The sequence below is a fragment of the Carcharodon carcharias genome, chromosome 19 (assembly GCF_017639515.1).
Source record: "Carcharodon carcharias isolate sCarCar2 chromosome 19, sCarCar2.pri, whole genome shotgun sequence".
NCBI lineage: Eukaryota > Metazoa > Chordata > Chondrichthyes > Lamniformes > Lamnidae > Carcharodon > Carcharodon carcharias.
In genome coordinates this window covers 19,155,377-19,180,818 of record NC_054485.1, presented here as the reverse complement: position 1 = coordinate 19,180,818, position 25,442 = coordinate 19,155,377, and the positions used below count along the sequence as shown (strand labels likewise).

General features: G+C 42.5%; 1 protein-coding gene across 2 annotated transcripts in view; it reads right to left on the bottom strand.

Moving 5' to 3' along the window:
* Positions 1–25,138, bottom strand: part of LOC121291735 — a 68,251-nt gene extending 43,113 nt beyond the window's left edge. Inside the window, exons 1-4 of one of the 2 annotated variants that reach the window (XM_041213241.1) lie at positions 24,568–25,138; positions 19,227–19,325; positions 7,961–8,260; positions 2,898–3,197 (exon numbers count right to left, since the gene is read on the bottom strand). In XM_041213241.1, the coding sequence (XP_041069175.1) occupies positions 2,898–3,197; positions 7,961–8,260; positions 19,227–19,325; positions 24,568–24,883 (1,015 nt within the window). In that variant the 5' untranslated portion in view covers positions 24,884–25,138. Of the gene's footprint in view, positions 1–2,897; positions 3,198–7,960; positions 8,261–15,880; positions 16,004–19,226; positions 19,326–24,567 lie in introns of those variants that run through there. The other variant, XM_041213242.1, reaches the window with a different exon arrangement.
* Between the last annotated feature and the right edge of the window lie 304 nt (positions 25,139–25,442).

The window sequence follows — 25,442 nt, the reverse complement described above, 5'->3', positions numbered from 1 at the left end:
GACGGACAGCAACTTAACTGTGGAGACACTAATAAACAAAGTTGGAAAGTGCTTTAACCAAATGCTTTGGGCTTCTAAGGCTTTTGGAGGATTTTCTGCTGCAAGTTAACAATAAAGGTTATGTTTTCATTCTGTGAGCTAAAATGAGAAAAGTCCTTCCCACAAAGCAGGTCAGAGGATGAGAAGGATGGACCTCTAGATCACTTGCACACTGGAACTCAGACAATTAAGCATAATAACAACATTCTGCTACAAATATGAGGTTTATAAGATTGTTTTGTTTTGGGACTATGTCTTTAATTTAGGATAAAATGAAGGGGGTCATGTGATCTATTCTGAAGTTCGTCTAACAACAGGATTGGATGACATGGCTGTTAAAAATTAAAGGGAGGCCTGGGCTGTTTTGCTAGGAAGAAGGTGACAATGGCAGCAGCATCTGTGTTTACAGTTATTAGACTTAGTCTCCAAAGTACCAGGAAGGTGCTACGAATATTGGGTCGTAAACGGTTATGCTTTGAGCTGTCTATTTACTTCCAAGGTAAAAGGGAGTTAGGGTGTCAAGGATAACAAATCAGCATTTCTACCTGGATACAAGGTCTATGTGATTCATTTTGCCATGGAGATAGGCTTTGAGAGGGGAAAGCTTTCTAAGCTATTCCTGGAAACATACAGACATAGGCAGTCTGTGAGAATTTGGGAGCAAGGGAGCAGTTAGAGGCCAAAAGATTCTATGGTTTATCACATAAGAATGCAGGTGGGAGCTCATGCTCTGATTGAAAAGACCAAATCCATGTAGAAATGAAACAAGGCTGGAAGATTCACCTACCTTGAGCTAGAAGGGGAGCTGTCAGAAAAAAAAACTCACTGTAAAAGACAGCCTGGGGTTAAAAGTTGCCAGACTGGGAAAGGAAAAAAAAAGTAAGTGAACCCTTGGAAGTTAAGAGGAAAACTGAATGACTACGTATAGGAGAATGTAAAGTATAGCTGTGAAGTGGGTTTTTGTTGGTGTGCTTAAAGTAAAAAGGGAAGGTTCTGCTTTGTAGTTTAAAGTACAAATTGCCTACAAAAATAGTATTTAGTCAATAAGTGCTTTCAGTCTATTTGTAACAGTGAAAGCCTTAAAAAGTGAAATTTTGGCATCTTATCCCTTCAAATATCAACTGGACGTTCAAATATCTTTCTCTAAAGTTAAATTTAAAGTCTGTCTTGATAAGGAATGTGACAATTTGCATTTCAAAATTAATAGATAGCTCGTCAAATTGCTTAAGATTTTGAGTTAATGAACAGAAAGAATGGTTTAATTAACCGGGACCTGCAAACCATTCTTCAAGGAGCTAGGGAGAAAAGGTACACATTTTAAGATAGCTAAAGCAGTACACACACAAGGCAGGGGAGGAGATAACAAAGCAAACAGCAGTTTCAGTTGTGCCTGGCTCTCACACACAGCCTGGGAAATCTGTAGTCCAGGGAGGTCTAGATCCATCTGAGCTCCAGCAAGTTGTCAATGATACCTGCAGCCAGCCAACACTTATTCAACTCACAAGAAAAGCACTCAGGACAAAAAAAATCATGAGCATCAAAGCAGTGAGGCTGTACCACTCAAATTGCAAACATTCATGTACTAGATAATGAAGGAATAATAGATTATAGAGACACATACAACTTACTGAGTACTTGCTTACAATATGGGAACCATATTTTAAGAAGCAGAGGGAAACCATGGAGGAGGTGCAGAAGGGATTCACAAAGGGATGAGGCACTTTTGGTGGAGAGACCAGAGAAACCAAGCCTCTTGACAGATAAAGTGGAGGGGGCAAATGTAGTGGATGTGATGTGCCTGGACTATCAGGAAGCTTTTGACTAAGTTCCACACAGTGGGGTTTCGCAAAATATTAAGGGGTATGAGGGAAAAGTACTACATTGGAGTAATTGGAAAGGAAGAAACAAAGGCCTTGATTTTCCAGTCTCGCCCCCGCTATGATGCCCACCACTGGCAGGACTGGAAAATGAGTTAAGGACACTTGGTCAAAGTGGTTGGAAATGAGTGTCCCAAAACTGTTTTGGGACTGTTTTAGTTCACTGTGTATATCAGTCATTTGCAATAGGCCAAGAGGATATTTTGTCCAAACTTGCAGAAAATACAGGAAGGACCAGGAAATAATTCTGAGGACCAGAGAAATATTCAAGGGTCTATTGACAAGGGAGTGGAATGGGTACAAGCAACAGCAGATAACATTCAGTGTCAGTAAATGTGAGGTGGTATATTTTGATTAGAAAAATGCAAATAATAATACTTTGAATGGGGGAAGGGTGTGATTGAGTAATGTTGAAGGTGTGTGCACCGTGTACAACATGCACTGCAGCAACATGCCAAAGCTTCTTTGACAGCTCCTCCCAAACCCATGACTCTGTTCTGTGAGTGAATAAATAAATTTAAGAGAGCAGAGGGATTTGGGTTTCAGGTTCACAAGACATTAAAACAGCTCAAGTTGATAAGCCCATAAAAAGCCAAAGGAATGCTAAGTTTTATAGCAAGAGGTATAAAATATAAAAGTTGATATATAATGAAGAATCTATATAAAACCTCAGTAAGTTGGAAGACCGTGTGCAGTCTGCGAGATATTGAGGTTCTAGGGAAGGTACAGCAGAGATGTCTGGTACGAGGAAAGACAAATGCAAATACAAAGACAGATTTGAAATTCTGCAAGTGATTTTGTTAGAAGAGGTGATTTTCTAGAGGTACTTAAAACTATAAGTGATGGGAATGACTCCTGAGAACAGAATATGGTCCCTTCCTCAACCCCTGCATGAATCCAGTGTTGGACAGTTGGAGACTGGCCTTGGTAATCTGGGAGTGCTCCAATTTTCAGAATTCTACATCTAACAGTTGCTCTCACCAATGGACGTCGGTAATAAGATCTCATCTCCTCTGAAAGTGTAAAAGGTTTCCATCTGATCCTTTTTAGTTTTCGTCGATAAAAGAACAGCATGCAGAAACTCTCTTTGATAGCAAATGCTTGTGCTTTGTGCAATCCCGATAACGTTTGTGTAAAAGAACTCAGATGGTGTTGTTAAGTGCTGCACAGCGTGAGGTTCCCAGGGTGGATAAATACTGAGTAATCTAGCCAGAACCTCCAAATCCACTTTAGTCACATCCAGTTCTTCAGCAGCCGCCACCGATTCTTGTAACACTTTCCCTTAAAGCAAACCAAAAATAAGCATCAATAAAAACAGGCTGTACAAGGCTACCTGCACCTTATATGGAGCTGACTCCAGCCAGATTTCTGGCACACAGTTCTCTAGCCTCTGTTGGCAGTCCAGTCAGTATGGCAGTAGATACACGTGACATTCTTTGGGGATTTCCCATCGCTGGAGAGACATGTGGCTGACAAACTGCCTGTTAATTTTTCTTCTGTCCCTGACAATGTATTAACTAAAGGAACCAGTCACAGTCAGGAGAGCTTGCACAGCCACTTTTTCTACAGGCTACCTTTGTTAGTTGCAACAGTGGAGCCAAACAGGTAGCTCAGAAGACAACTCTTGCATCCACAGTCTGCACCAGAGACAGGTATGTGGTTGATGCATTCTCTCTTCTGAGATATATGACTAGAAATATTACTGGTACACATTCTTCTGTATGGCCAGCTCTCATCTCAGATTAGTTCGCAACCATAGTAACACAGCCAAGTGTTTAATGGACATGGCATGGAAACAAAGCACAACAAAGTAATCTGGCCTAAAAACAGAAAATTCTGGAACACTCAGCAGGACGCACAGCATCTGTGGGACAGAGTTAACAATACAGACTGATGACCTTTCATCAGAACTAGACGCTGTTATAGATTTAACAGTTTGTAAGCAAGCACATTGGTTAGAATAAGGGGTGCAGGGGGAACAGGTGGGGTAGAACCAAAAAGCTTTACAATAAGAGTGGATGGCCGGAGTGATTGAGAGGAAAAAGGGATGATGGAGCAGGGCAAAAGGGGCAATAATGGGACAAGTAAAGAAACAAAAGATGAAGGAGCGGTAAATGGTAACAACAGAACCATTAACAGCTCCTGCTATCCAAGAAAACAGAAACAATGTTTATAATCTGAGGTCGATGAACTCAGTGTTGCATCCGGAAAGTTATAAAGTGCCTGGTCGATAAATGAGGCACTGTTCCACAAACTTGTGTTGAGCTTTATTTGAATATTGATTATTAGGTGGTCAAGGGCAGAGAGACCAGACTGGGAGTTGTGCAGAGAATTAAAATGGCAAGCAGTTGGAAGGCTCAGGGTGATACTTGCAGGCTAAAAGGCATTTTTTTTTTTGTTCATACTTGGGATGTTGCTGGAAAGGCCAGCATTTATTGCCTATCCCGACTTGCCCTTGAAGGTGATGGTGAGCTGCCTTCTTGAACTGCAGCAATCCATTTGATGTAGGTAGATTCACAGTGGTGCCAGGATGGAAGTCCCAGAACTTTGACCCAGTAACAGTGAAGAAACAGTAGTACATTTCCAAGTGGATGACGTATGGCTTAGAGTGGAATTTGCAAGTGATGTTATTCTCTACTCTTGTCTTTCTAGGTGACAGAGGTCACAGGTTTGGAAGGGTGCTATAGGAGTCCTGACGAGTTGTTGCAGTGCAACATGTAGATGGTACACATTGCAGCCACAAAAGTGCCAATGGTGGAGGAAGCGAGTGTTTAAGGTGGTAGATGGGGTGCCAACCAAGTAGCCTGCTTTGTCCTGGATGGTGTCAAGCTTCTTGAATTTCTTTGCAGCTGCACCATCCAGGAAAGTGGGGAGTATTCCATCATACTCCTGACTTGTGCCTCGTGGATGGTAGGCAGGTTCTAGGGAGTCAGGGGGTGAGATACTTACAGCAGAATTCCCAGCCTCTGACCTTCCAGCCATGGTATTTATGTGGCAAGTGCAGTTAAGCCTCTGGTCAATAGTGACATCCAAGATGTTAGTGTGGGAGAGCTCAGCAAAGACAGTGTCATTGAATGTCCAGGGAGATGGTTAGATTTTCTCTTATTAGAGATGGTGATCGCCTAGCACTCGCATGGTGCAAACTTACTTGACACTTAGCCCAGGTCTGAATGTTGTATGGTCTTGCTGCACGCGGGCATGGATTACTTCATTATCTGAGGATTTGCAAATTGAACAGAACACTGTGCATTATTAGAAACATCTATCTTGGAGGGAAAAAAACAAAAAAACTGCGGATGCTGGAAATCCAAAACAAAAACAGAATTACCTGGAAAAACTCAGCAGGTCTGGCAGCATCGGCGGAGAAGAAAAGAGTTGACGTTTCGAGTCCTCATGACCCTTCGACAGAACTTGAGTGAGTTCACTCAAGTTCTGTCGAAGGGTCATGAGGACTCGAAACGTCAACTCTTTTCTTCTCTGTCGAAGCTGCCAGACCTGCTGAGTTTTTCCAGGTAATTCTGTTTTTGTTTTATGATGGAGGGAAGGTCATTGATGTAGCAGCTGAAGATTGTTGGGCCCAGGGCACTGCTCTGAGAAACTCCTACAGCAACGTCCTAGGGCTGAGATGATTGGCCTCCAACAACTACAACCATCTTCCTTTGTGCTAGGTATGACTCCAACCAGTGGAGAGTCTTCCCTCTGATTCCCATTGACTTCAGTTTTGCTAGAGCTCATTGATGTCAGACTCGGTCAAATGCTGCCTTGATGTCAAGGGCAGTCACTCTCACCTCTGGGGTTCAGCTCTTATGTCCATGTTTGGACCAAGGCTGTAATGGCTGCAGCTGTGTGTGTATGGTGGGACCAAAACTGAGCATTGGTGAGCAGGTTATTGGTAAGTGCTGCTAATAGCACTTTTGACAAAACCTTCCATCGCTTTGCTAATGATTGACAGCAGACAGATGAAGCAGTAATTGGCCAGATTGAATTTGTCCTACATCTCCAACAGGACTTACCTGGCCAATTTTCCACTTTATCAGCCAGTTGCCATTGTTGTAGTTGTACTGGATCAGCTTGGCTAGTTTAGGGGAGGTTAACTCATCCTGGAGTATGTCTTTGGCACTACAGACAGGATCTTCAGGTGTCTAGTAAATTGACTACCCAATCTGCATTTATTCTTCCCATTGTAGAGTAGACTGCATCATAAATATACCAAGTTGAAAGATGTACAAATAAATTGCTGTTTCACCTGGAATGAGGGTTTGGAGCACTGGACAATGGGAAGGAAGGAACAGAAAGGGCAAATGCTGCATCATCTTTGCTTACATAGGAAAATGCCAGGGAAAGGTGAGTAACTCTTGGTGATGATAGGATAGTGGACCAAAGTCTTGCAAAATGCTGAAAGAGGAATAGCGGGGATGATGTGTTTGGTGGGGGCTTTGCGCTGGAGATGCTAGAAATGGCAGAGAATGATCTATTAAAAGCGAAGGCTGGTAGAGTGGAAGGTGAGGATAAGGGGGGCCTATTGTGGCTTTGGGAAGGAGGTGAAGAGATAAGGGCAGAAGTGCAGGAAACGTCAGCCACAGTGGAGAGGAATCCTAGGTTGAGAAAAAAGGAAGATATATTGGAAGTGTAAAGGATTTGGCTCAAACTATAAATGGGTTAAAAACTTAACTCAAATAATTACAGCTGCAAATCTTCTGTGAGAAATACATACATTTTATTTTCACAGGCAGAGTGACAGATAGAGGCCTTGAAAGTAAGGCTTTACCATACAGGGAGCCATGCTTAAGCTGATAAAATTGCACCTGCTACATGTTGCTTTGATTCTCAAGAATTGCTCAGGATAAAGAGGGCTAACAGTAAAGCAGACAATAGTCATGTAATTCATCATAACAGATTTTCTTTATATTACAAACTTAAGTAAACAAGTCAGTTGGAGCATCATTGAGTTGAGACCTTAAGAAAGGTTTCCTCATAGTTGAGACAAAGACAGGAAAAACTACACTTTATACTTATGTTTGTAAGTATAAAATTGTTTGGATGCCTTACTTAGAGAATAAAATTAAGTGGAAAAGAGGTTTACATTTACTATATTTAGACGAATTGGTTTATTCTGCTTTTACCTCACTACTGCAGCTGGAGTATTCAAAACATTACGATAATGTAATTCAAGATTTTTTAAAAATTAATTAATGTGATGTGGGTATCACTGGCTAGGCCAGCATTTATTGCCCATCATTAGTTGTCCTTGAGAAGGTGATGGTGGAGCTGCCTTCTTGAACCACTACAGACCATGCTTATAATACAGTATTATATTGTCACCATTTAAAAAGGTTGTAGTCTCTGTCAATAAACCTCAAGGACCCTAATTCGTCTGGCATTCTTTAATTATAGGATTCTGTATATTTTCTGAGAGAAATTACCTTAGTACATTATAACAAATTCATTATTCTCTATGTACTTTCTATTCTGAGATATACTTGTTTCGTCTAAAAACTCAAAATAAAATGTCCTCTTTTTTCAGAAGACCACGTCACTAGCTAGCATAGCTGATTAAGCTCTAATGATTTAGAATTTTTTAGATGAGATTTTAAACTAACAATAAATTCAAAAGGATAGAATTTCCCTTGCCGGGGTGAGGGGTTTGCGACCACACCAGTAAAGATAACAGAACTCTAACAGGATCACTAGTGTGGAAGGTGACATTGTCAGAACATAAGTGACAGGCATGGAGAAATTAAGAGAATAGATTAGAATTTTAGCAGGAAGCGAGGTGAGAGGAAGTGCAATCAAGGTAGCTGTGGGAGTAGATATTGGTCGACAGCTTTACCTAGAAATGGAAACAGAGAAGTTGAGGCTGGGACACAAGCACGACTCTTCAGTCACCAAACAATCCCTCTAATCATCGTACTAGCCAGGCTTCCTCCTCTGATCAGCAAAATTGACAGCAGCTGCCCTCATTGGTTGGATGATTCTTTATTGTTCTGCCCAGGTTGAATGGGTGGAATGGTAAAAGAAAGTGGTGGTCCCCCAGTGACACCTACCTTGCTCTGGCGCCAGCTTCAGTAATGAGGTGTAAAGATTCCAAACATTTGAGCGAGTTGAAGACAACCTAGGGGAACTCCTCAGATTAGAGATGTCCCAATAATAGCTGGTTCTAATCACTGCTTTCGCCACATTGACCAAGGCTTCCATGTTTCTCTCTGCCGAACAGACCAGATTTTTGCAGTAATCATCCAGCTCATGCAACCAGCTCTTGTTCTGCTGACATTGGGCTTCGGTACAGATTGTGGGAAATAATAATATCCCTGGCTGCAGCTCCAGGACAAGGGCTTCAATGTCGACTACAAAACACGAAAGAACAAATTCTAAGTGACAGGCACAGGTGGTAACATGCAACAATTCTATAACAAAACCAAACACCTTCAAACAAAGGCAGGTAAATTGCGTTGAGGTCCAAATCAACCATGACTTAATTGAATGGTGGAACAGGCTTGAGGGCTAAATAACCACCTCCTGTTCCTAAAGCAGCTACAAACCTGGAAAGGGCTTGGCCTAAATAGCCAAGTGGTTATGGTACTGGGTTTGTAACCTCAAGATCAAGAGTTCACATCTCACAATGGCAAACTATGAAACAATGTAACTTCATCTGAAACAGATGGAAACATGTTTGTACTTGAAAGAGTTACAAACCTGGAAAGGCTTGGCCTAAATAGCCAAGTGGTTATGGTACTGGGTTTGTAACCCCAAGATCAAGAGTTCAAATCTCACAGTGGCAAACTTTGAAACAATGTAACTTCATCTGAAACAGATGGAAACGTGTTTGTACTCAAAAGAGTTACAAACCTGGAAACTCTCTGCTAACACCGCCGTTTCTTTCACTTCTGTTCCTTAGATTCAGTGAACTGTCTTTTTAACCCCTATTTGAAGATCACTGTTTCACTTTCTCCTCCAACAGATTTTTTACACACAAAACCAGAATTAAGAGCATCATGTAGGTGCAAAAAATAAAACTTATCACTCAGCTATAATCTAGGCATTGAATCAGGAAACCACAAAAGCACACCCAGCCCAATCAACCCTGCAAAGTCCTCAGTAACACCTGGAGACCATTACAAAATTTGGAAGTTGGGTCTAGTCAAGCAACAGCCTGTCATACTCACGGAACCAAGAAATTCTAACCAAGAAAAGATTGAGAAATGGCAGGAATATTGTACTGGTTCACTAATGCCCTTTGGTCTGGCCTATATGTGACTCCAGACCCACAGCAATGTGTGGCTGAAGGAGGGCAATTAGGGATGGGTAATAAATTCTAGTCTAGCCAGTGACTTCCAAACCCCACGAACAAATAAAAAAAAGTTCAAAATTTTAAGGAACTCTATCAGGTCATCTTTCCTTTCCGAAGGAGGAGTTCTGGCAGCATCTGTTTCTCCTAATGAGGTTAATGAAACAGACACTTTGTCAGTGGCTGAACTTAAAAAAAATACAACTGTGATAGTAAAGGAGAAAATAAATGATTAACCAACAAAACTAAAAGAGGATACCACCCTCAGTCCAGATGGGATGCACCTATGCACACTCAAGGATATGATAGCATAGTAGTTGTATAACTGGACTAGTGATCCAGAGCCCTGGACCGTGCAAATTCAAATCCCACCAAAGAAGATGGTGAATTTGAATTTAATTAATTAATTAAATAAATATAGAATAAAAAAATGAGACCAGTTAAAATGACCATGAAGTTATTGAGCTGTCATTGAAAGGAAGGAAATTAGGGAGGAAATAGCGGAGGCACTGGTTTATATATAATTTGTGCTAGTGATTAAACACCACACAAATTTCCTCCCATTCCATTTATTAATCTCAGCCTTTCAGCATATATTTCTATTCCCTTTTTCGCTTATTGTCCAATTTTCTTTTGAAAGCTTCTAAGAAACTAGCTGGCAGTAGCTAGCTCCACATTCTAACTAGATACAAAGGACATAGAAGCACTGGAAAAGTGCAAGAAAGATTTACAAAGTCAGTACCAGAGCTGAGAAATTACAGCAATCCAATCACTCCCTGAGTAAAGAAATTTCGCCTTCTGACAATCATGATTTCATGGCCAATAGTTCTGTATTCTTCCCCATTACAGGGAAGGCGGCGGCATAGTGGTATTGTCACTGAGCTAGTATTCCAGAGACCCAGGGTAATGCTCTGGGGACCAGGGTTTGAATCCCACCAAGGCAGATTTGAATCCAATAAAAAATCTGGAATTAAAAGTCTGATGATGACCACAAAAACCATTGTTGATTGTCATTAAAAACCCACCTGGTTCACTAATGCCCTTTGGTCTGGCCTATATGTGACTCCAGACCCACAGCAATGTGTGGCTGAAGGAGGGCAATTAGGGATGGGTAATAAATACTAGTCTAGCCAGTGACTTCCAAATCCCACGAACAAATAAAAAAAAGTTCAAAATTTTAAGGAACTCTATCAGGTCATCTTTCCTTTCCGAATGAGGAGTTCTGGCAGCATCTGTTAACCTTTCGGGCCTCACAGGCCTGAATCATCAATTCTCTTAATTTCTCCACAGATGTGTATTTCCAATTGTTTTTTCAGATTTTCAGCATCCTCAGTATTTTTGCTTTTGCATTATTGCTCAACCTGTTCAACCTTTCTCGCTGGCTGTAACCTCTAGTACCAGCTTTGCACATTCTCCAGTTTCTATGTATTTTCTATAGTAAACAAACCAGAACAGTGCACTATTCTCTAAGGGCACCCTGACCAAGGTTCTGTACTAACATAACTACAGTATTTTTTAATTCTTTGCCCCATGAAATAAATCCCAGTGTTTTATTTAGTTTTTTAATGCTTTGTTGACCTGTGATGCTGCTTTTAATGATTATGTGCCTGCATTCCTAGATTCCTTTGCTCATCTCCCCATTTAATTTCTTAATTTGCATGCTGTTAGTTATGTTTCTGTTTTACCTACCAAAGTGCATCACTTTACATTTATCTACGTTAACATTCATAAGAACATAAAGAACTAGGAACAGGAGTAGGCAATTCAGCCCCTCGAGCCTGCCCCGCCATTCAATACAATCAAGGCTGATCTCATTTCGGCCTCAACTCCAATTTCCTGCCCTCTCCCCATAACCTTTCAACCCGTTACTAATTAAAAATCAGTCTATCTCCTCCTTAAATTTATTCAGCGTTCCGGCATCCACTGCACTCTGGAGGTAGTGAATTCCACATATTCGTGACCCTTTGAGAAAAGTAATTCCTCCTCATCATTGATTTAAATCTACCACCCATTAGCCTAAAACTATGGCCTCTTGTTCTAGAATGCCCCACAAGGGGAAACATCTGCTCCACGTCTACTTTGTCTATCCCCTTTAGCATCTTATATATCTTAATTAGATCTCCTCTCATCCTTCTAAACTCTAGCAAGTATAGGCCTAAACTGTTCAATCTCTCCTAAGACAAGCCCTGCATCTCTGGAATCAATCTAGTGAACCTCCTCTGAACTGCCTCCATTGCAACTACATCCTTCCTCAAGTAAGGGAACCAAAACTGTGCACAGTGCTCCAAGTGCGGTCTCACCAATGCCTTGTGCAGTTGCAACAATACTTCCCTATTTTTATACACTACTCCTTTAGCAATAAATGCCAAAATTCCATTTGCCTTCCTTATTACCTGTACACTAGCATTCAGCAATTCATGCACGAGGACACCCAGATCCCTCTGCACTGAAGCATTCTGAAGTTTCTCTCCATTTAAATAATAAGTCGCCTTTTTATTTTTCCGACCAAATTGGATAACCTCACGCTTATCCATGTTAAACTCCATCTGCCAAATTTTGGCTCATTCACCTAACCAGTCCGTATCCATTTGTAAGTTTTTTATTTCTTCATTGCAACTTACTTTCCCACCTATTTTGGTGTCATTGCAAATTTAGCTATAGTACCTTCTGCCCCTGAATCCAAGTCATTAATATAGGTTGTAAATAGTTGGGGCCCCAAGGACCGAACCCTGCGGTACCCCACTAGTTACAGCTTGCCATCCAGAAAAAGACCCATTTATCCCGACTCTCTGCTTTCTGTTGGTTAGCTAATCCTCTATCCAAGCTAATATATTACCCTTAACTCCGTGTGATCTTATCTTGTGTATTAATCTTTTGTGCGGCACCTTATCAAAGGCCTCCTGGAAGTCCAGATATATATCCACAAGATCCCCATTATCCACTTTGCTTGTCACATCTTCAAGAACTCTAGCAAATTAGTCATGATTTACTCTTCATAAAACCATGCTGACTCTGATGGATTGCATTTTGACTTTCCAAATACCCCATTACCACTTCCTTAATAATGGATACCAACAATTTCCCAACGACAGACATTAAACTAACTGGTCTATAGTTTCCTACTTGCTGCCTCCCCCACTTTTTGAATAAGGGCATATTATTAGCATTTTTCCAAGCCATTGGAACCTTTCCAGAATCCAGGGAATTTTGGAATATTATAGCCAATGCATCCACTATTTCCACTGCCACTTCCTTTAAGACCCTGGGATGTAGGCCATCAGGTCCTGGGAACTTGTCACCCTTTAATCCCAATAGTTTGCTCAGTACTTTTTCTCTAGTGATGGTGATTGTTCTAAATTCCTCCTTCTCTATACCCTCTGCACTACCTGTTACTATTGGGGTGGTACTAGTGTCCTCCTCTGTGAAAACTGAGACAAAATATTGATTAAGCATCTCTTCCATTTCTGCATTCCCCACTATTAACTCCCCAGTCTCATCCTCCAAGGGACCAACATTCACTTTAGCTACTCTCTTTCCTTTTATATACTTACAGAAGCTTTTGCTGTCAGTTTTTACATTTTGCGCTAGTTTTCTTTCATAATTTACCTTTGCTCTTTTTATTTTTTTTTTTTAGTAACCCTTTGTTGATCTTTAAAAGTTTCCCAATCTTCCAGCCTGTCACTGACCTTTGCATTTTGGTTTGCCTTATTTTTTGCCTTTATGTTATCTTTAACTTCCTTGATTAGCCATGGATGCTTTTTCCCCCTCTTACCATCTTTCTTCCTCTTTGGAATATATTTTACTTGGGAGTAATTGAATATCTCCTTAAGTATCTGCCACTGTTCATCAACTGTCCTACCTTGTAGTCTTCCTGCCCAGTCCACAAGGGACAATCTGCCCTCATGCCTATGTAGTTACCTTTGTTTAACTCCAGAACACTGGTGTGGGATTCAAGCTTCTCACTCTCAAACTGAACTTGAAATTCTAGCATGCTATGATCACTCTTTACTATGAGATCATTAATTAATCCCATCTAATTACACAAAGCCAAATCCAGAAAAGCCTGCTCCCTGGTTGGTTCCACAACATATTGTTCCAAGAAACAATCTCTAATACACCCTATAAACTCTCCCTCGTGGCTACCCTTGCCAATTTGATTAGTCCAGTCTATATGCATATTAAAATCACCCATGATTATAGCACTGCCTTTCTTACATGCTCCCAGTATTTCCTGGTTTATACTGTGCCCTACTGCTGAACTACTGTTTTGGGACTTATGGATTACTTCCAAAAGGGACTTCTTTCCTTTGCTATTTCTTATTTCTACCCAGACTGACTCTATGTCTTGCTCTCCAGTGCCTATATCATTCCTCACTATAGCACTGATCTCTTCCTTTACTAACAAAGCTGCCCCACCTCCTTTTCCTTCCTGCCTATCCTTCCGAAACACTGAGTACCCTTGGATATTCAACTCCCAAATCTATTCTCCCTGTAACCAAGTCTCAGTAATTGCCACCAAATCATACCTATTTATCTCTATTTGCACTCTTAGCTCATTAGTTTTATTCAGAATGCTACACGCATTCAGATTCAAAGCCTTTAAGTTTGCCATATTGTCAATTTTCCCTCCTCTTATATGATCCTTTGGTGCAATATGGCGTTCACACTGTTAGGGGAAAATTAAAAAAGCTAAAAGAGAACACTTAGAATTTACTGAAAAATACAAACTCTCCAGCCAGATCTGGCTGTTAAACATATTAAGAGTTGAAGATTACCAGATGGACATTGCATAGCCTTGAGAGTCAGACTGGAAGACACAAGCAGGACATAAATTAGATTACTCCCCTCTCACATAGGGAAGGGGCAGATGGTTTTAGCTTAGATATGGGAGGACATACAATAGACAAAGAGGGGGCTTTGATGAAACACAAACAGTCTTGAGTTGTGAGAACCAAGGTCTTTACGTACGTGTTTTAATTTTGATTGGATAATATAATTATGTATATATCCTTTAGAATAATTGGTTAGCAAAATCGCATGTTTATGTACTCAATAGGATAGTTTTAACATGAGACCGATGTGTCGGTTACCGATTGGATGTATTCAAATGTATTATGATAAGAAAAAGTACAAAAGTAATGAAATGTAATCAATCTGGGAGCTGGGCCTTTATTCTTAGGAAGGATTGCAGCTCCCTTGCAGATGCTTGAATAAAACCAGTTAAAGAAAGCCTGAGTCTCTGTGCTCACTGTGTAATCGGGGATTGTAACTTCTCCTCTTCAACTGGCCTAGGTAGTAGCTGCTGGATTGAAGGGAGTACCATTTTCAACACATTCTGTCCCTTCCTTTCACTTTTTGGTAACAATCAGCCTTGTCACTAACCTGCACTCTTACTCTCTTCTTAAACTTTGATTTTTTATATTTCCATGCAACTGTAGCCACCCCCTGACTATTTAGTTTAAAGCCCTGTCTACGACCCTAGTTATGCGATTCGCCAGGACACTGGTCCCAGCATGATTCAAGTGGAGCCTGTCCGAACGGAATAGCTCCCTCTTTCCCCAGTACTGGTGCTAATGTCCCGTGAATTCAAACCCATTTCTCCCACACTAATCTTTGAGCCACACATTTACCTCTTTAATCTTATTGAACCTGTGCTAACTAGCTCATGGCTCAGGTAGTAAGCCGGAGATTATTACCCTTTTGGTTCTGCTTTTTAATTTAGCCCCTAGCTGCTCATATTCCCTCAGCAGAACCTCTTTCTTCATTCTACCTATATCGTTGATACCTATGTGGACAGGCAACTTGATCTTTCCCCTTCCGCTCCAAGTTCCTCTGCAGCCCAAATGAGATATCCTTAACCCTGGCTCCAGGTAGGCAACACAACCTTCGGGACTCTCGATCCTGACTACAGAGAACAGTATCTATTCCCCTAACTATACTATCCCCGATTACAACTACATTTCTCGTTTCTTCCCCCAACTTGAATGGCTCCCTGTACCACGGTGCTATGGTCAGTTTGCTTATCCTCCCTACAGCCCCCACTCTCATCCACACAGGGAGCAAGAATCTCAAACCTGTTGGATAGGGGCAAGGGCTGAGGGTCCTGCAGTGCTACTTCCTGGAACCCTCTACCTGCCTCACTCATAGTCACACCCTCCTGTCCCTGACCACTGGCTGAATTTAAGGTAGTTAATCTAAGAGGTGTGGCTGTGTCTTGAAACACAGCGTCCAGCGTCCCCCTCCCTGATGTGTAGCAGTGTCCAAAGCTCAGACTCTAGCTCATCACCTCTGAGCTGGAGTTCCTTGAGCAACTAACCTTTACTACAGATGTGGTTACTAGGAACCACAATGGGGTCCACAAGCTCCTACATCATGCAGCTACAACACATTGCCTGGCCCTGCATCTCTACTTTATTTAATTAGTTTTTCAATTTGTTTTTAAATTTCCTACTTTAGTTTACCAAATCTGTAAAGTATTTCTCCTATTTACCTTTAATCTGAAAGCAAGTTAGAATAGAGATTCAAACTACACTTTTTAAAATCAACTGGAACCTGCTCTCTCTGCTGAATTGAAGCTGAAGTGTTAGGCTTCCAATCCTGGGCCTCAGTAGTGACCTTTAATCTGAAGTCAACTTAGAATAGGTAGCTCAAACAGTTACTTAGCAAACAATGAACTTACGGTTTTCCTGTGATGTCACTCTTTTTTTCATTCGGCGACAGTAACTACAGAGGACACTCTTCCCAGACTGCTTCACGGTGATGGTGACTGCAGAGGACACTCTTCCCAGGCTGCTTCACGGTGACGGTGACGGTGACTGCAGAGGACACTCTTCCCAGACTGCTTCACGGTGACGGTGACTGCAGAGGACACTCTTCCCAGACTGCTTCACGGTGACGGTGACTGCAGAGGACACTCTTCCCAGACGGCTTCATCACGATGGTGACTGCAGAGGACACTCTTCCCAGACGGCTTCATCACGATGGTGACTGCAGAGGATACTCTTCCTTTGCCATTTAACTGCACAATCTGCAAGTTTTCGAATGTCTTTTTCTATTATGTTGCATTATTTCTCCATGTTAGCTATACTCCCAAAATTGGTTGTAAAAACCCAACAGGTTCACCAATGGCCTTGAGGGAAGGAAACCTTATTGGAAACAAGGGCTCACATATGGGATGGGTCTTCACACAGATGAGAAATACATTGCGTGTTCAAAAATTGCAACAGGTACTACTCCAGCTGCACTGGACACCAGGGTCCATGCTAAAGGGAGTAATTAAGGATGTGGTTTAATTGCTGGACTAGTAATCCAGTGGCTTGGACTAAGAATCCAGAGAATGTGTTTTCAGATCCCACTATGACAGTTTGAGAATGTGAATTATTTTTTTCATTCATTCATGGGATATGAGAGTCACTGACTAGGTCAGCATTTATTGCCCATCCCTAATTGCCCTCGAGAAGATGGTGTTGAGCTGTCTTCTTGAGCTGTTGCAGTCCATGTGCAGTTAAATAAAAAGCTGGCATCAGTAGAAGCAACCATAGGCTATCAGATTATTGTAACACTCCAATTTGTTCACTCTGTCCTTTTGGAAAGGATACCTACCATCCATTGTTGGTCTGGATTACATGTGACTCCAGTCCCACACCAATGTGCTGGACTCTTTATTGTCCTCTAAATGGCCCAACAACCCACTCTGTTGCATCAAATTGCTACAAAGAGCACAAATAAAACACAATACAAATTCAGCAGTTCAAGAAGGTCCAATACCACCCCCTTTCTAGGGTATCTAAGGATGGCCAATAAACCCTGGTCTCGCCAGTGACATACCTAACGCAAGAATGAATTTTTAAACAATACGCTAGTTCGGTTTCTTTCCCAGCAGAGCACATTCTGATTCCTCAGCATTTTCCAACACGACTTCTCTGGTCTGTGGCAACTGTTACCAACGAACCCTCAGCAGCACCTACAGGGTGCCATCTTTAGCTTGTAACAATTCCTTTTTACAGGTGGTTTTATACTGTATAAAACGGGACATTAAACTCAAATGTCCCAAATGGATGCACTCAAATGACATAGGCATTTACAGCACAGAAGGAGACCATTCGGCCCATCATGTCTACACCGGTCAACAAAGATCTGACTACACGAATCCCATTTTCCAGCGCTTGGCCTATAGCCCTGGAGGCTGTGGCGATGCAAGTGAATATCGAAATACTTCTTAAATGTTATGAAAGTTTCTGTCTCAACCACCCTTTCAGGCAGTGAGTTCTCATCAACTCCCCTCTTAGCCCTCTACCTCTTACCTTAAATTTATGCCCCCTAGTTACTGACCCCTCTGCTAATAGAAAAAGGGCCTTCCTATCCACCCTATCTATGCCCCTCATAATTTTATACACCTCTATCAGGTCCCCTCTCAACCTTCGCTGCTCCAAGGAAAACAACCCCAGCCTATCCAATCTTTCCTCATAGCTCAGACCCTGCAGCCCAGGAAGCATTCTGATAAATCTCCTCTGCACCATCTCTAGTGCAATCACATACTTCCTATAATGTGGTGACCAGAACTGCACGTAGTAGTCCAGTTGTGGCCTAACCAGCATTTTATAAAGTTCCAGCATAACCGCCCTACTCTTGTATTCTATGCCTCAGCTAACAAAGGCAAGCATCCCATATGCCATCTCAACAACCTATCTACCTGTCCTGCTACCTTCAGGGACCTAAGGATATGCACACCAAGGTCCCTCTGATCTTCAGTGTTTTCCGGGGTCTGACTATTCATAGTGTAATCCCTTGCCTGTTAGCCATCCACAAGTGCATTACCTCACACTTTTCCAGGTTGAATTCCATTTGTCACTGCTCTGCCCACCTAACCAGTCCATTGATATCCTCCTGCAGTTTACAACTATCCTCCTCACTATTTACCACCCTACCAATTTTCATGTCATCTGCAAACTTCTTGACCATACCTCCTACATTTAAGTGCAAATCATTTGTGTACACCACAAACAGCAAGAGCCTCAGCACTCAGTCCTGTGGAACCACACTGGAAACAGGCTTCCAGTCACAGGAACATCCTTCTACCATCACCCTCTGCTTCCTGCCTCTCAGCCAATTTTGTATCCAACGTTGCACTTTGCCTTGGATCCCATGGGCTCTTACTTTTTGATCAGTCTGCCATGAGGGACCTTCTCAAAAGCATTGCTAAAGTCTAGGTAGACCACATCAAATGCATTACTCTCATCAACATTCCTGGTTACCTCCTCAAAAAATTCGATCAAATTTGTCAAACATTGATTTTTAAATGCATATTAATTTTATCTCAAATTATAGATACTGTTTGTCCACAACTAATGTTAGACTAATTGGTCTACAGTTACCCACTTTATCCTTTTCTTCCTTTTTGAGAAAGGGTTTTACATTAGCTACTCCCCAAATTCATGGCACAATTGCAAATTTAAAGCCGGCTGAAAAATCGTGGTCGGAGTCTTTACTATTTCCTGTCTGACTTCCTCCAACAGCCCAGAGCCCACATCATTACAACCTGGTGACGTATCCATGTTGTATTCTGCTATTTTATTCAGAAATAATAATTTTTCTACAATTAGCTCTAAAAAATGTTTCATCTCTTCCTCCAGTACACCCACTGTTAAAAATGTCAGATCTATACAGGATATTGTCGGCATCCTAGCCCCCATATTTCTATTAATTTGTTGTGGGCAACACTTGCGAGCCAAGTATATGTTTATTGTCCATCCCTAGGTAAGTATGGGGCTACACTTAATGGATTCACAGGTAGACCAGAATAGACAGGGTGGCAGTCTCTCTCTATATCAGGTGAGTTTTAACAACACTTAATGGCGATTTACTAGTGCCAGCTCTCAGTTAGCAGGTCGCTGTACCCAATAATCAGGAGTTTCCCTTCAGACCATAGCATGACCCAAGGGGTTGGGATAACAATGAAACCACCCCCCCCCCAACCACCCAACCCATTATATGTACTAATTACTCGGTCACAGCACAAACCTCACCTGAGTTAAAGCAGGCAGACAGATTCTGTTTCACTGCATTATGTGGCTGTGTCCACTGTTCAAGAAAGGAACTATCCATAAACAGAGAGGCAACAGCTCCTGTATTGGGAAATACATAGAGATTACTACAGCAACAACAACATACACCATTAAAATAGTAAAACATCCTAAAGCACTTCACAAGAGCATGACCAAATAAAATTCGAAACCCAGCTCTATACAGGTGACCAAAAGCTTTTTCAATGTGGTATGTTATAAGGAGGGTTTTAAAGGAGCAGAAAGAGTTAGATAGGCAGATGCGCTCGGTAAGGAATTCCAGAGCTCAAGGCCTAGACAACTGAAGGAATGACCATCAAGGATGAAGTGATTAAAATTCGAGTCACATAAAAGCCAGAGTTGAAGGAATACAAAGATTTTGGAGTGCTGTTGGAGGTTGTAAAGATAGGAAGGGATGAGACCATGGAAAGATTTGAAAACATGGATGAGAAATTTAAGACAAAGGACCAGAAGCCAATGTAGGTCAGCACTGGGTTGATGAGCAAATGGGATCTGATGCAAGTTAAGGTATGGGCAGCAGAGTTCTAGATGAGCTGAAGATTACAGAGAAAAGGAGATGGGAAATCAGCCCAGAAAGCAGGAATGGTCAGTTTAAAGTAACAAGCCAAAGCAGTCCATATTGGCACATAGCCACACCCCCCCACCCCACCCCCATGCAAGCAGAGTAAACAAAAATGAGAGCAATTGGCACCCCATCCAGAACTATTCACTCCTTCCACCACCAATGCACAGTGGCAGCAGTGTGTACCACCAACAAGATGCACAGCAGGAACTCACCAAGCCTCCTTAGGCAGCACCTTCCAAACCCACACCTATTACCATCTAGATGGACAAGGGCAGCAGATAGATGGGAACGCCACCACCTGGAAGTTCTCCTCCAAACCACTCACCATCCTGACTTGGAAATATATTGTTGTTCCTTCACTGTCAAAGTCCTTAAAATAGTAAAACATCCTAAAGCACTTCACAGGAGCATGACCAAACAAAATTTGAAACTCAGCTCTATACAGGTGACCAAGAGCTTTTTCAATGTGGTATGTAGTAGGGAACTCCCTCCCTAACAGCACTGTGGGTGTACCTACACCATAGGGACTGCAGCAGTTCAAGGCAGCAGCTCACCACACCTTCTCAAGGGCAATTAGGGATGGGCAATAAGTGTTAGCCTAGCCAGCAACACACACATCCCATAAGTGAACTAAAAAAATGGAATTTGAGGCAACCTAGTGACATGGCTATGGAATTGATAAGGAGGTAGTAGACAGAGAATAGGGATAATGAATATGTTTTCCAGTTGGCAGAATGTGACTTGTGGTATTCCCCCAAGGATCTGTACTGGGGCCTCAGCTTTTGACTGTATATATAAATTACTTACATGAATGAATAAAGAGCCATATATATAAGTTTGCTTGTGACATCATGTTAGATGGCACAACAAATATAGGCAACGGGAGCAGAAAGTTGCAAAGGAACATTGATAAATTGAGTGACTGGGCAAAACTGTGGGAAATGGAGTTCAATTTGGGGAAAGTGAGATCATCCACTTTGAACCCAAGAAAGAGAGAGAACATAAGGAGTCTGCAAATTGGTTAGGTGAGTGGGCTAAAATTTGACAGATGGCGTATAATGTGGGAAAATATGAACTTGCCCGCTTTTATGGAAAGTCCAGAAAAACAGTATTTAAATGGCAAGAGATTACAGAGCTCTGCAGCACAGAGGGATCTAGGTGTCCTGATAGATGAGTCACAAAAAGTGTGCAGGTACAGCAAATTAGTTAGGAAGGCCAATGGAATGTTGCTGTGTATTGCAAGGGAAATCAAGCATAAAAGTTGGGAAGTTTTGCTACAATTGTACAGGGTGTTGGTGAGATCACATCTGGAGTACTGTGTACAGTTTTGATCTCCTTACTTAAGAAAGGATATAATTGCATTGGAAGTAGTTCAGAGAAGGTACACTTGACTGATGAAGAAGGAATTACTTATGAAGAACGGTTAAATAAATTGGGCCTGTATCCATTGTAGTTTAGAGGAATGAGAGGTAGTATTATTGAAAGATGTAAGATCCCGAGGGATTTGACAGGGTGAATGCTGAGAGGATGAGAAAGACTCAAATTAGGGGACACAGTTTAAAAATAAGGATTCTCCTATTTAAGCCAGAGATGAGGAGTTTTTTTCCCCTCAGATGGTTGTTAAGTCTGTGGAATTCTCTTCCCCAGGGAACAGTGCAGCCAGGGTCATTGAATATTTTTATGGCTGAGTTAGATATATTCTTGATTAATAAGTTAGTCAAAGGTTATAGAGGTCAAAGAGTAAACAGAAAAGTAGAGTTGAGGCCACAATCAGATCAGCAATGATCTTATCAAATGGTAGAGCAAGCTCAAGGGGCCAAATGGTCTACTCCTGCTTCTAATTCAAATGTTTGTATCTATAAGCCAGGATATTTTCTAAATGACAAGACACTAGGAGCCACGGATGATTAGAGAGATTTAGGCGTCCAAGTACATAAATCACTAAATGTTAGTGGACAGTTACAAAATATAATGAAAAGTGCTAATGGAAGATTGATATTTTTCTCAAAGGGGCTGAGTTTTAAATGGCTGGAAGTTATTTTGAAGTTATAAAGTTCTGGTTGGAGCCCATTTAGAGTATTACGTTCAGTCTGAGCACCACCCCTCAAAAAGATATGTAGGCCTTGAAGAGGGTACTGTGCAGATTCAACAAAATGATAGTGGGACTAAAGAAGTTAAATTGTGAGGACAGACTAGGTTTGCATTTCGACTGCAGAAGATTAAGAGATGATGTAATTGAGGTGCTTAAAATGGTTAAATTAGTTGATATGGTAATCAGAAATAATTTTCTCTGGTGGAATGTCCAGAACAAATTTGCATAATCTTAAAATTGGAGCAAGGTCATTCAGGGATGATGTCAGAAATCAATTCTTCACAAAATCAGTACTGGAAATCTGAAACTTTCTCCAAAAAAAAAGATTTGAGGCTGGGGGATAAATCAAAAATTTCAAAACTGAGGTTGATACACTTCTGTTAGACAAGGGTACGAAGGTTATAGAAACAGTGTGTGTAGGTGGAGTTAAGATGCAGATCAGCCATGATCTAACTGAATGTGGAACAGGTTCGAGGGGCTGAATAACCTGCTTAAGTTCTTAATCATATCTAACCAACCAGTCCATATATCCCTTCAACCCCCTTTCCTTTATTCACCTAACAAATCTTAAATAATTTCTGCCTGAAATCTGGAAGTAAATTCGACAGCCTCACAACTGTCTGTAAAGAAACTTCTCCTGGCCTCTGTTCTAAATCTCACAGTTAACCTAATATCTATGGCTCCTAATTCTGACTGTTCAACCATTGGAAACAGTTCACTTCTATTTACTTCGTCCCATCCTTTCATAATATTAAACACCTCTATCCTATCTATTTTGTTTCAATGAGAAAAGGGTCAATTTTTCGAGTCTTTCTTCATAGTTGAATTTCCTCAAAGCAGGCAAAGGAATAGTGAATCTGCACATATCATCATTCCTCAATATTCTTCGCATAGTATGCAGAACAACACACAAACACACCTAAAACCATGGATGCTGGAAATCAGAAATAAAAACTGAAAATGCTGGAAACCCTCAGCAGGTTGGGCAGCATTGAGAGAGAGAGAAATTGAGCTAATGGGCTATATTTTATGTGCCCCCGCCCCCCCTCCCTGAAGGGATAGGTTGGCAGACTTAGAATTGGGTGCCATATCACAGGCACCATACCATGGATAACATTCTCGGTGCCTACCCATGCACCCCAATTTTACCCACACCTGGGGAGGTGTCAGGAGGCAACTTAAGGGCCTCGTCTTACTGCCGCTGGGATTTAACATTTGGAGGAAGACTCCCACGCCAAATGTGCAGCGCCGGCAGCTTTTACTGTTCAGGCCGGTGGCTGGTAACTCCTTTATGCGCCCCCTGTCCCCATTGGAGCCCCACTGCCACCCCAAGGTCTTCACACCCCTACGTTTTCCCCTCAACCGTTCCTTTCCCTACCCTCACCAGGGACTGCCAGCCTGACTCCAGCAAGACCACTCCAACTTATCTTTGCATCTTGCTCCATTGACTGATGCAGTCCCCACATTTGAAATTGTCCATTTTGGCAGGAAGAATAAAAAGGAAGCTTATTATCTAAAAGGTGACAGATTGCAGAGCTCTGAGATTCAGAGGGATCTGGATGTCCTAGTGCATGGATCACAAAAGGCTAGTATGCAGATACAGCAAGTAATTAGGAGAGCTAATAGAATGTTATCATTTACTGTGAGGGAAATTGATTATAAAAGTAGGGAGGTTATGCTTCAGTTCTACAGGATACTGGACAGACCACATCTGGAGTAATGTGTACAGTAGTGGTCTCCTTATTTAAGGAAAGATCTAAATGCATTATAAGCAGTTCGGAGAAGGTTTACTAGACTAATATTGGGTATCTTTATGGGGGAGGTTGTGGCCTATTGGTATTGTCACTGGGCTGGTATTCCAGAGACCCAGGGTGATGTTCTGGAGACGCAGGGTCGAATCCCAGCATGGCAAATAGTGAATTTGAATTCAATAAAATCTGGAATTAAAAGTCTGATGACCATGAAACCATTGTTGATTGTTGTAAAAACCCATCTGGTCACTAATGCCCTTTAGGGAAGGAAATCTGCCATCCTTACCTGCATGTGACTCCAGACCCATAGCAATGTGGTTGACCATTAAATGCCCTCTGAACAATTAGGAATGGGTAATACATCCCATGAATAAATAAAATAAACCTGGAACTCCCTTCCTAATAGCACTGCAGGTGTACCTACACCACATGGACTGCAGCGGTTCAAGAAGGCAGCTCACCACCACCTTCTCAAGGGCAACCAGGGATGGGCAATAAACGCTGGCCCAGCCAGCGAAGCCCCAGTCCCATGAATGAATAAAGAAAAATGGGCAAGTTCTCTTACGAGGCAAGTTTGGACAGGTTAGGTTTGTATCCACCAGAGTTTGGAAGAGTAAGAGGCAACTTGATTGCAACATACAAGAGCCTGAGGGGTCTTGACATGGCTGATGTGGGAGGGTGTCCCAACTTGTGGGAGGAACTCGGAGTCACTATTCAAAAGTAAGGGGTCGCTCATTTAAGACAGGTGCTGCCCTTCAGTGGCCTGTAACCTGCCCCCTTTTCTCCCACAACTCCGGGTCTACCGGATAATTACACCACCTGCCGCCTTTTGTGAAGCCCACAAACCCTCTGATCACTAAAAGCGGATGTTCTTACCACGTTCTTCATTATCGCTGAAAGTCAACCAACTTATTCCCGGAAGTGGTTTCACCTCGCGGCAGCTACAGACATCGCAGTCGAAACCCAGGTTCCTCGGCAGCGGGGACTTGGCTGCTTTCGAGCCAGATAACGGCTCCAGTTCGCCCGGACCCCGCACGTTGGTCCTGACGGGCAAGTGAGTCAGGTCCCGTGTTCGGATCCCGCTCAGGCTGCAGCTGTGGCTCTGACTTCGAGCTCGAGCTCGAGCTCGACCTCGAGCGCGCCATCGCCTCAGCCTCAGCCTCAGTCTCTGCCACAGTCCCGGCTCCGACATCGCCTGGTCAAAGCGGCGCCGCCCACTGAATCTGATAGGCTGCCCCCAGCGCGTCACTGGGCCGTCCCGAGAGTGAGAGCCCGCTCCCTTCCCGTGTTACCATAACCCCCTGCCCTGAGCCATTGAGCTGTATCCTCACCGTGTATTCCCCACAGTGCCGCCAGCAATGAAAAGTAGGTTATTCTCCAGTGTTTATTTCAGCTGGAACAACCAAGCAATAAAAATGAGGGGGGAGGGAGGAAGGGGCGGAGGGAAGGAGGGGGAGGACGGGGGAAAGGGGAGGAGGGAAAGGAAGAGGGAGGAGAAGGGAGGCAGGGGCGGAGGGAGAGGGAAAGGGAGGGAGGGGGAAGGGAGAGGAAAGGGGGAGGGTTTGGGTGGGGGGGAGGAGGAGGAGGGGGGAGGGAGAGGGAAGGAGAGAGGAAGAGGGAAGGGGCGGACGGGAGGGAAGGGGGGAGGGAAGGGGGAGGAGGGAGGAGGAGGGAAAGGGGAGGGGGGAGGGGGGAGGGGGGAGAGGGAGTGGGCGGAGAAGGGGATGGGGGGGAACAGTGAGGGGTAAGGG